Source organism: Rousettus aegyptiacus, unplaced genomic scaffold, assembly GCF_014176215.1.
Source record: "Rousettus aegyptiacus isolate mRouAeg1 unplaced genomic scaffold, mRouAeg1.p scaffold_m13_p_15, whole genome shotgun sequence".
NCBI lineage: Eukaryota > Metazoa > Chordata > Mammalia > Chiroptera > Pteropodidae > Rousettus > Rousettus aegyptiacus.
Window position 1 is genome coordinate 48,063,778 of NW_023416290.1, and position 12,244 is coordinate 48,076,021.

At 32.0% G+C, this 12,244-nt stretch overlaps 1 protein-coding gene across 5 annotated transcripts in view; it reads right to left on the reverse strand.

The window, feature by feature from the left end:
- The window catches only part of TAF2 (TATA-box binding protein associated factor 2), a 68,711-nt gene that overhangs the window by 12,201 nt on the left and 44,266 nt on the right, over window positions 1-12,244 (reverse strand). For 3 of the 5 annotated variants that reach the window (XM_016156656.2, XM_016156663.2, XM_016156699.2), the window contains 5 exons: window positions 10,000-10,069; window positions 6,636-6,745; window positions 2,664-2,893; window positions 1,137-1,292; window positions 567-672 (listed from right to left, as the gene is read on the reverse strand). In XM_016156656.2, coding sequence (XP_016012142.2) covers window positions 567-672; window positions 1,137-1,292; window positions 2,664-2,893; window positions 6,636-6,745; window positions 10,000-10,069 — 672 coding nt within the window. The remainder of the gene's footprint in view (window positions 1-566; window positions 673-1,136; window positions 1,293-2,663; window positions 2,894-6,635; window positions 6,746-9,999; window positions 10,070-12,244) is intronic. The other 2 variants (XM_016156671.2, XM_016156681.2) reach the window with 1 other exon arrangement.

Below are 12,244 nucleotides of genomic sequence, written 5' to 3' on the forward strand. Positions count from 1 at the left end.
ATGCCTACCAACAGAAATAATAAGGTAAATTATAATATATAAACTTAATACTGTCTCAGGTAATATTTTCAAAGGAAAAAGACTATGATGTTTGAGAGATACATGTAAAAATCTAAGATATGCTATTACATGAAATAGGCATAAAGAAGTAGTTGCATTATGGGTAGCATTAACCTCAGTTAAAACTTTTAAATATAATTATGGTCATATTATTAAAAATAAAGCGGATCTAGTATTTTATCTTGATTTCCAAAGTTAAGCCTACTACAAGAAAGCGAGAGAGAGAGAAATCAAAGCTTTTGGAAGAAATCTGACGAATGGATTTTTTAAAAAAATCTAGAAGTATACTGAATATTAAAGAAAAATACGATAAAACAATATCTAAAGAAACACTTTTTAAAAATTTCTTTGCTGATGTTATAATGTGATACAATCTAGTATTTTATTTTTACCAGCTATTTTTAAACTTTATAGTTGTTCACCTGAAAATAAAGCCACACACCTTAGAAGAGTGGTATCGTGTGAACTCTCAATCACCCCTCTGACTGCAGTAACATTAATCTTACCTGGTGTTGATGGCCTTTCAAGCATGTTCAAATGATGGGAAATGAAGGCCTGGCTATCGTGAACAGTATCCATATCAATCTCCTCCTCGTCTTGAGAACTTGAAAACTAAAACACACACACGCAGAACAAAGAAGAAAAAGGGCCACTACATCACTTTACGTTTGGATCTTAGCTCTTAGGAAAGGTAGCAGAGAGGCCAAAGGATGTATCCCCAAATAATCTTAAAAGGAAAAGTCTCTTTTTCTCAAAAAGCATTAAGAGAGAGAAAAGATTATATAGCTCAGCCTCCAAAGAAGCTGATTAGAAATTACTGGAAATGTAACAGCAACTAAAATCTATCCCTATGTTGTGGGAAGATCGTGCACACATAGTTCCTCCCCCAAACAGAGAAGAAGTATGTGATAAGTTAAACAATCAGTTGGAATGTCTTAGAGATGGACATTTGTGTTCTTTTATGATTCAGTCTGTCCCATCTGTTCCTAAGGGAAAACCACTGCAAGTATTTACAGAGATTCACAAGAAGGTGAATATCCTACACTGTTAATACAGGTTTAACCTGTATTTCTTACTCTGATTTTGAGTTTGACTTTACTGCTATCCTCATTCTTCTCCAGTATTTGACCAGGTTCTAGTGGGGACCCCAGTGGTGTATCAGCCTTCCTCTTCACTCCCTGCTGATGAGCTGATATATTACATGATGCTTCCTTGGCAAGGTGATCATCTTCCTGCGGCAATATTCAAGATCAAAATTAGATTTCTGAAGACAAGTAGCTCATATTATAGCTGAAAACTAATAGCTATAGCAACCATGCAGATCAGAACATGCCCAGTGCCTAAAAGTTATCAGCAATGGGCTTAAAATAAATTTCACCTTTTCCTTTCTAATTCTTTTTTTTTTGGGGGGGGGTGTGGGTTGGGGTTGGGGGGTAGGTAAGAAGGGAGTTAAGTGAACTTTCAGAGCTTTCCCAAAAGAATATCATCTTTTGATGTAATTTTCTCCTCTTATCCTGAAGATTCCAAGCATAAATGTGGATAAATGAACATATATGAACAAAATTATACACATATTCACTTCCACAGACTTATAAATATTTAGATCTGAAAGAGCTCTTTAATGAGACTTTTGTTTTTACTATGGAAAGATTTCTTACTTCTTCAAACACAAACTCTATGATACATTTAAAATTTATAACAAATATTTACAATTACACTTCAGAAAATCTAGGTAATTAAAATGACTATTTCTAACTAGCATAGAGAGCACCTGAATTTTGTAGTGTCAAAACACCAGTAGGGAACGGCTGGGCAAGTAATCTGGTCTAAATATTGGTGAAAAATGAAGCTTTTAGTATTGGAGGCATTCTAATATCAATTAAAAAATCATTTTTGGAACACTTTAATTAAATTACAATTAAATAATTAAATGTATCCTAAAGGTCTTTCTATAAAAAGTCTGATAATTTTATAATGTATAGCTAGAAATAAAACTTTTCTTAAGGCAAACTCATACACATACATATAAACTTAAAAATGTAATATATAATCTCTTCCCAAATCAGATTACTCATTTACCTGACCATTTGGTGTTATTTATTTATTTATTTAATTCGGCAAGCATTTGCCAAGTACTTATCATATGTTTAGAATTATGCTAGGTATTATACAGAGCAGCAAAATATAAATAAACAAATAAACAAACAAATAAATAAAAATAAATGAATGAATGAATGAATCAATGAATAAATAAATAAATAAAATAAAAGTCAGGGCTTCTTGTGTTCAGTTTGCCATTACAATATACAGACTAGATAGGTTAATATGTAACTGGTTAAATATTCATTTTATTTTTCCAATACTCAAAGAAGAAATTCTATGCTCAAGCACAAAAAAATCATTATGTCATCACAAAAGGAGTAAATGGCCTGGCGGCACTGTGTCTTTGTCAGCAGCACTTTATAAATTCTAGAGGGCTAAACTAATGTCAGCCAACAGTTTTTAAAGGGTACAAGAAACTTAGTGGCTTTAAAATCTGCCAATTTAAAAGAAGTAATTATCTTCTCTAGATAGCTCTATATAATAAAACTACATCTTCTTACAGGGTTCTGAAATCCGACTAGCTGTGCATGACTACTTGGATTAATCGCAGTTTCTTGGTTGCCTGTGATGGCCTCTGGAATTATGGTTGGATTCAAGACAGCTTTTTTCTCTTTCAGATTAAGAACCAACCCAAGCTCTGGCAAGGGTAAGCAAGAAGGTCTACTGAGGCCAAAAAGTGTGAAGTACAAGTCCACAGCACCACACCGTAACCTCCAGTCATGTGAAGTACCTAAGAAGTAAATAATAAAAAAATAAGTCAATGTGCACATGTATCCATATCTTTTTAACTATTCCAGAACCTGTACAGAAGAAATGAAAGGATTATGATGCCTAAAAGGAGTCATCTACTAACCCAGGCCCCACTGGCAAGTCCTCTCCCATAAAGATATATCTTATCTTAACAAGGATACTTATAAATTGTTATAGGAACAATAAATGTTAGTGAATGAACTAATACATTTTTTAATTGGAAAAATTTTTATTATCACGCCATTCTTCATTACAAAATGAATTTTAAAAAACCATTTTTTTCCCCTGCCTTTTAAATCTTCCTTTTAATTCCTCCTCCTTGGTAACTAACTATTCCACACTTTCTCACTGTCTGTTCGTCTTGTCCAATTTTCTTCTGTTAGCATGACAGCATTCCACGAGCCTTCATGGACCCTACCGCCTGAAACAAATTCTCCTGAAATAAATTCTCTCTCGAATTTATTACTTTCATGTTTTAAATAAATTACAAGAAACCCTACAACTACTTGAAACAACATAATTCTAAACCTGGACTTACAGGAGAAAAAATATTATGCTAAACACCTTCATATTTTCTACTAAGTATTTATTTAAAAAGACACACACACAAATAAGCAAACCCCACAGATGACAACAGGTAGTAAAACATCTATCAGCCGGAAAAAGACTGCCTGTGCAGAAATTCATTTTAAAGCAGCTGAGATTAGAGGCAACATCTTTAATCCTTTGATGAGTCTTTGATTTTTCTTCTCCAAAATAAGGGTATAGGTCTCAGATTACACCTTTCCCAAAGCAATGACAGACTAGAGCACACAGATACCAGAGTTCTTTCTCACTCTCCTTTTTATGCCCAGCAGAGCACTCCAGGTAGATACTGATGGACAAGATCAGTATCAAATAGAACTGATTGACAAGATGGAATCTGTCTTTTTTGTTAGATCATTTTTATGGTTTCTTGGCTGAATTTAAAATGATCTAGAGGATTTAAAGTGAGAAGCAGCAATATGAAATTCTTCTGCATAAGAAAATAAACCCTATAAATATTTAATTTTGATTAAGAACTGTGGTTTCCAGAGAGTATCAGAACATATAAAAAGGAGAAATGAAAAAGGAAGAAGTTGCTACAGCAAATACTGGCAAGCATAAATATTAAGCTTTGTGGTTTTCAATAAAAAAATATTAGAAGAAGGTAAATTATAATCAAATAGTGATCCTGAAGAGATTTACTCTAATAAATATTAATTATATGCAAAGGAAATTCATATGGAAGGAATTGTAATTTTACAGAGTTCATACTAAGTGCTACATTGTGCTACCATGCCAAGAGCGAGTGCCATCATCAACCCTATTTGAGACATCTTCAATTCTGCTACTGTGTGATAAGGTAACGGATACACAGCATTGCTGGAAGCAAAAGAGGCAGGAGCTCCTGAGAAGGATAAAGTTTTGTGTCTTAAAAACTACAGGGAAACCAGAAATGGGAAGAACATTACAGAAAGAAAATAAGGATTTTACACTGGAATTCCATTCTCTTCTCTAGAATATGCTTATCTGGATACTGTAATGGTCTGGAATTGCTTAATTTTTTGTAGGCATTCATTATTCTCCTCCTCAAAGCATTTTACATATGTAAAGGTAAAAACAAGTATCAGATTCCTGGGCCTTTTATGACAAAGGTTGGAGGAAGGGAAGGAATCCTGCCAGAGTAGCCAGCCTTTTATCTGTGTATTTGTGGATATAGCAAAAAAAGGAATGAATCCTAAGCATTTTATCAGTTAGGAAAATGATAATGATTTAGGGTACATTTATACTGGAAGAAAAGTAGACCTTGAAGATCCATAGCATCTAATTAGGTCTGCTGCCATCCTGAACCTTTATATGTTGTAGATTAGAAGTCCCCCACCACTGGGCCATGGACTGGTACCATCCGTGGCCTGTCAGGAACCAGGCTGCACAGCAGGAGGTGAGCAGGGGGCCTGCCAGTGAAGCCTCATCTGTATTTGCAGCTGGTCCCCAGCACTAGCATCACCACCTCAGCTCCACCTCAAATCATCAGGCTTTAGATTCTCGTAGGAGCACCGGTCCCTGATGCCACAAAGGCTGGGGACCGCTACTGTAGATGACACTGAAACCAGTTAGGCAACTAAGTGTGATTTCCTCAGATATTTTTAAAAATTTATGATTTTAATTTAAAAATCATTAATTTAAAAAAGCAAATGGAAATGTGTATTTTGATGAGAAAATGTTGTTTTTTTTAAAAGTCAGATCGAAAATGATTAGGCACCACACTGAAGGCTACTAAACTGCACAAAATCCCTGGACAGTCATTTTTGTTACTTTTTATTTCTATGTGAACTTTTTGGCTTTGGTTTATCTTTAGTTTACATGGAGGAATGAACATTGTTGTTTTGTTCCTGTGGAAAGTTCCCGATAGCGATTTTTTCCTCAAATAATTCACTTAGAAATATTAAAATTAGGGCTGATAAGCGAGAGCTAAAAAATTAATAAACAGTTATTCTGTTAAAATCACAAGAATTTAAAAAATCAGAACTCCACTGTATTTCAAAATCATGGAATTAAATTTTAAAATGGTTGTCAGATAGTATAACTAAGTAGAGTGATATAAGTGGGAAAAATCATTCCTGCTTAATTACCAGTTGGGTCTGTGATCTTGAGCAAGTCAGATGGCTGGACCCTAGAACAAGGGCATTGAACTCAGATGGTCATTAAGGGCCCCCCAGGCCTGAAAATGCTATGGTTCCAAATCAGTCCATCCCATTACGAGAGGCCCTGGAACGGCAGCTGATTTCTGTCCTGGTTACAGCATTTTAAAGACCTTTCTTTCATCTTCTAGCTACCCCTCCCACCCCAATCACTTAAGTGGCAAGGAACACTCAGATATTTGAAAATATCCCCTTGGGTCAAAATGCTGTCCATTCTGTCCTCATTAGCAGTTCTACTTTGGGACCAACCTTGCTTACCTGGATCAGAAGAATAGCACTCAAGAAGAAAACAGGAAACCCTGTTAGGGATGTTCTCTAATCAAATCAGAAAGTTACCTAAAGACAAACCTCCAAAAGAGCAAATCTGATCCTAAAAAAGATCATCTCTTCCTTTTCTGAAGTAATTGCTATTAAAGCTGATCAAGTCAAAAAGCTGCTAAGAAAGCTCACTTCAAAAGCCACTTTTTTCAGTACATTTTTTCAACAAACCTAGCAGGCAACGGAAGCTTGGAAACGGGGAGAGCTGGGTGAAATAGGACCGCCACAGGGTGGTTCTGTCCTGTTCTTTCTGTCCATCTTACATTAATTAAAAACAGCAAACTTCACTTATATTCATGTGTGTATACATATATAATTTCTTAAGAACAGGTGAGAAAAGTCATTTTTCAACACTTTGTAACTGTCTGAAATAAAAACATCAATAATAATAATACTTTGCTGGTTCGTGCTTAAAGTTCTTTAAACATGTGAAACACTTTTGCATAAATTCATATTTTTGTTTCCTCAGCCACCCTGTGGAGCAAAATGAGTGAACATATTCTTAGCAAATGTTATCATATCCACTACTGTGTAGACAGCTGCAATAAGTATCCTACCTAAAAAAGAAAAAAGAAAAAGATAGGCCAAAAATTAACCACAGTTTTGTAAGTATTGAAAACCTGTTGTAAAATGAAAATCCTCTAGTCATAAAACATCTTTAAAAAGCCAGTGCGGTCTCACCAGAGTTCATAAGCTTCCAAAGCTGATCTACAAGGGCTTCGTTGCATAAGGGAGACTCCATGTTCTTGGTAAATGGTGGATTCCTAGTCAACATGTTTAGAATCTTATGTCTGAAAGATAAGGAAAAATTTAATTTTTGCTGACCATTAAATAAAAACATTTGAAAATTACCTATAGTGATTCCTTCCTATTTTATCATCTGTCTTGGATCTAGCTTTGTGTTTAAGTTTAGTTTCACTTCAAAAGGCATTATTATGTTATATCCTATTTACTATAGTTTTTGCATTAAAAAAATTGCCTTACTGTAGTATGAGGTCTTCTAAAACCTGACTCTATGTATTACTAACCAACTTTTCCTATCCCACTTCTAAAATGCACATTTTACTCTCCTTAGAAAAGTGTACAAAAAAGACTAGTCGGTAAATATATAAAAATCTTAAAATGAGACCAAAAAAACTCACATGTAGGACAAGAAGTCTACATTTGAGATAACAAAACGAATATAAAACTTCATTATTATAGCATCTTTGTAAAGCATGGAAATGTGCAGAAGTATTTTAAATGTGGAGATTAAAAAAGGTTTCCTCAAAATAAGCTGAGGATTAGGAGAGTCAATTAACAAAAAAGCATCCTCATAATAGGATGACAGTTACACTCCATATCAGAAGTTCTCATCTCATGTGAGAGGATATCTGCACGCATTATGGAGTCTTCTGGAAAAAAGGGCAGTATGACCAAAACAAAATTTGAAAAGGAAAGAAAAAGTCCAATACTATGACTAGGAGATACCGTAAAAAGACAGAGAAAGAACAGAAGTAAGGAAGCTACAGGAGTAATCTAGTATTTAACAAAGGGATAAAAGCCAGACCTAGAACTAGGTCCGAAAAATTCAAGATCTCACAGTAACGGAATGCTTGGATATAATGGAGGAAGAAAGAAACTTAGGTTGTAAGTTTTATTGAGGCTAGCAAAACTTTAAGGAAGGTGAAACCAGGAAATTTGTATATTTAATTGTTGGTAGAAAAATATCAAATCAAATGGGATCAGTACTCGAGAGAGATGAGAGAAAAGTAGGACTGCTAGGTTGTAGTTTGGGTTACTCAAACCCTTTTGGCTTCAATTTTACATTTGTAAAACTGAAAGATACAGACTTTCACTGTTAACATGTTTTTGTGCTTTGAAATTTGAAGACCATATGAAAAATTATTTCAAGGCTATGAAAAGTGAAATGTCATTATAGATTCAATTTACAGATAAGTAATATAAAAAAAGGATATATGTTTCAATGGATATTTCATATCAATATTTTTATCTTTATGGATAAACACAATTCCTGTCCTTAAGGACCAGAAAATCTATTCATAAAAATATATCAGTATTACAAGTAAATAATAGCTTTTCAAATATGAATGAGTGTTGTTTAGAGCACGCTAATCTTACACTTTTAATCTACATGAAGAAGAAAACTTAAGTATCTATCTGGCTGCTTTCCCAATGATCCCAAATACGAGAGTGGTAGGGCTCAACTAATAAAACTTTATGGTATTTACTCAGATCATTACAAACTCTTTATAGCCATGCCAATGAAGTGTAGAGGGTACTCTGGGAATATCTTTAAAATTATCACTAAAAGAGCAATACTAATTAGTACCTGTATTACTTTACACAATTAAACATTTCTCTAGAAGTTTTTTCTCTAAAGTTTAGGTAATAGAAGACTTTTACAAGGAAATATTTACAAATAACTAAACACTCAAAGCCATACTCAGAAGAGATAAAGTTTAAGGGAAAACAATGAGAATCTTGTGTTTAATTTTTCAGAGATAAAACATCAAAATTCACAATTAGCATGTGCCTCAGACATCTGAAACAAACCTGATGCAAATCCTAAGAAAGTCATGTTTTTCTGTCATATTCATAGCAGCAAAAACATATTATATCCCTAGACAACTGAGAATTTTCTTCATGGATTAGTCTAATACCAATGCCAATAACTATCTATAAAAAAATGGAGTCGAATCAAAACACCCCCCAAAATGTTCAAAATCTCTCAGGAGAAAAAGCACTGGATGTAAGTTCTGCCCTTTGAAATACTGACACAATGTGATCATATGCATGCTCGATTCCAAAACAAGAAGATAATTCCATGCAATCTTTAAAATAATCCTACCCAATCTAACACAGGTATGACCAATACATATAATGCTATATGTCAATTATATATTAATAAAAAATTAAAGACAAATGTCTCAAGACACCAAAAGATACACACATGAAATAACTGCTGTGTGGTAATACTTCACAACCATTACAGATTTTTTAAGACACGTTGAGTTTTTTAACTATGAGTAAAATTATGTGCTAGATGATTTTAAGTAAAGCCTAAGAGGTTCCCCACTAGTGATATAAATGAGCCACATCAATTAAGAAAAAATGTCAAAAATAATCAAGAAATATATCCTTAAATAAATTTCTAATACAGATTGTAAATAACAAGCTCTTGAAATATGAATGATATTAATAGTTCTACAATAATATTTCAAAAGCAATCATTTAGATAGTATATAACTGAAACAGAAAAGCTTCAAATATTACATGATATATAATCTGCTACAAATGGACTTCAAATTGTTTTACAAAACCATAATTTAAAACAAAAATTTGAGTGTTTACTATGTATAAAAAAAGACAAAAATGTCAAAAATTTAATACTATTTGAGTACACCATAAACACCCTACTTTGCAAAAGAAACAGCAGAAATGAAGACTAGAAGGGGGTACAAAAGTGAAAATAATTACTACTGCAGGACTGGGTTTTTCTTTTATTTTTTCTTATTTTCTAAATTTTTTAAATGTTATATTATTTAATGTATATTTATTATGTGTTTAATAAAATTTATATTTAATATATTTTACATATAAAATATATGTTGTAAATATAACATATTTAACATATAATTAATAAAACTTAAGATTTTATATGAGCTAGAGAGGAACAAATGAGCTACACCAAAACATTGCTTTTAATTACTTTTAAAATAAATGAAATCAATCAGTACAGAGGTTTCATAATTTTGGAAATATAAGACGTCTTCCATGTGCACTACAAACTATTACATAAGCTTTTATTTAAATTACAATAGAAATCATATGTAAAATTACAGGGAATAAGCTTTATTAACAATATATTTTTTAAAATGTCTTCAAAGGCAAATCAAATTTAAAAATCAAATTTAAAAGGGCATGAATAAATGCATAACATATTCCTATTTTCAAAAATAACAAAGACCTGTTCTATGTATAATTTTCTAAAATTATGCAATTTAAGATTTATTAAAAAAAAAATTATAGCACATAAACTAACCTTACATAGGGTACAGGGTCATTCTGAATCATATTAAGTAGCCACTGCAGTTCTTCATAACTCCTGTCCACTGAAAATAAGGAAATATATTTGTTGCAGTTACAACAAACTAAACAAGTGATAAGCAAGGAATATACACTTATTAGGACTCTGCCTTGGCTGGATTTCCAATCAGAGTTGTAAATTGTAGACTTTTTTTTCCCTCAAAATATTTGTCTAATTTCTTTTAAAAAAAAAAATACTTTTATTTTCCTATTACAGCTGACATTCAATATTATTTTCTATTAGTTTAGGTGAATAGTGTAGTAGTTAGACACTTCAGATTTATGAAGTGATCCTCCCGATTAGTCTAGTACCCACCTAGCATTAATTATTACAATATTATTGATTATATTCCCTACTTTGTACTTTAAACTATAAAAAACTTCTTTGTCTTTTTATGTAATAGGCTACTTCGTAAATTTTTTAAATTTTTTAAGTATTGTGCTATATATAGCCAAAATACAAAAGAATAGCAAAGTGTACAGTTTTTACTAAAGTCAAATCAATGGCAAATATAACATAAAGCAAATTATAATTTATTTATTAAGAGCCCTAAATTAGAGATGACTATCTCTAACTGGACAAAATTGTGTTTAAATAATATTTTGTTTCTAGGTGCTTAAATCGAATTATAGAGAGGTCCAATACTGAATAGTATCTCAACTATATTTTTTGCCCGAGTGGTATCTTTACTTGACTAAAGGGCACCTTTAACTTTTCAACAGAACATAAAAGACAATTACAAAAACAGTGCTATAAATATAACGGACTTCGACAAAATGACTCATTAGCTATTTCCATTTACCCTTTTAACAAGTTCTATTGTTGACTTGAAAAGCGTTATTTTCAGAATTTTATTTCTACCATTTCCTATTTTTTCATTTTCAAATGATCTAAAATTCAGGGATCACTTTAAAATACCTCTCAATTAAATTATACTTATTTAGTGTTCTTTTGGAAATCATAATATTAGCAATCTATTTCATTTCAGATGGTACTAATTCATGAAATCTCCATATTTATGTGACACTGAACATCATTCATATACCCTGGAAAAAAGGATGGGAATACCGACATGTTTAGTAGATTTCAAGACTTCTAGATTTCATGAATTGGTAAAATGTCAAAACCAAACTGGAGATGGATAGAGAAATATGGTTTTTTCCTTGCCAAAAAATTCATTAAAAGGAGAACTATTTTCACCATCATTTATTAAAAGAAATTCATTAAAAGGAGAACTATTTTCACCATCATTTATTAAGAGAAAAAATATTTTAACCCTCAATAAGAACAAATGACAGTCCTTTCTGAACTCGGACCATCATATGTAATATACACATGATATTGCTCTTACCCTTTTATAATTTCTAACTATACAAAAGTATTTCTATTGAAATTTACAAAAATTAGAAAGATTAGAGTTATATCTTCCTCTACTGTTAAGTAAAACTTAACCAATTTCTACTGAAGAACTTCCCTCGCCCCTTCTTCTCTTTCCACAGTCAGATGAGAAGTTCAACATACTTTAACTTCTTTACTCTTCTCATATTTCAGTGCTATAATCTGGAATTTTAAATGTAATTTACATATCTCTTACACTTGCAAATTATTTTTAAATAATTATTTTTAAAATCTGCATTAAATTTTACAACCATATTAACAAATATTTAAGCTTAGCTCTCTATTTTACAAGCATAGTTGCTCATCACTATGTCTTTCATTTCACAAGTTCATCAATCTTGAGCTATTACTTTGATTCATTTCCAGATCAGCTGAAAATTATCTTTGGGAATTTCATTTTTTAAAATGTTACATAAGATATGTACTTCTAAGCCTTCAAGGCTACATGAGCAATGACTTAGCAAAGTACAGAACCTTAGATCATAACTTCCCCCAAACTGTTTTTTGAATTCTTCATATTCAAAAGAAGTCATTCTTTTACTTTGTACAATAACTGGATTCTAATATTCTAGGAATTTACACATTTTTTTCCTAATCTTAAAATTTTTAATTTCATCAGATTCCAGTAGATAAGTTTCATCTACCCCCTATCGAAGTATTCTATTACTTCTTGGATTATTGCTTTTCTTCCTTCTGCTCCATTCTTCATAACTTAATTTTTTTAAATATATATTTTCACCTTTTTATCTTTCTTTCTGTATTTTTGAAAATGTTTTGATATGTAGTTTTCTCTTAGCTATTT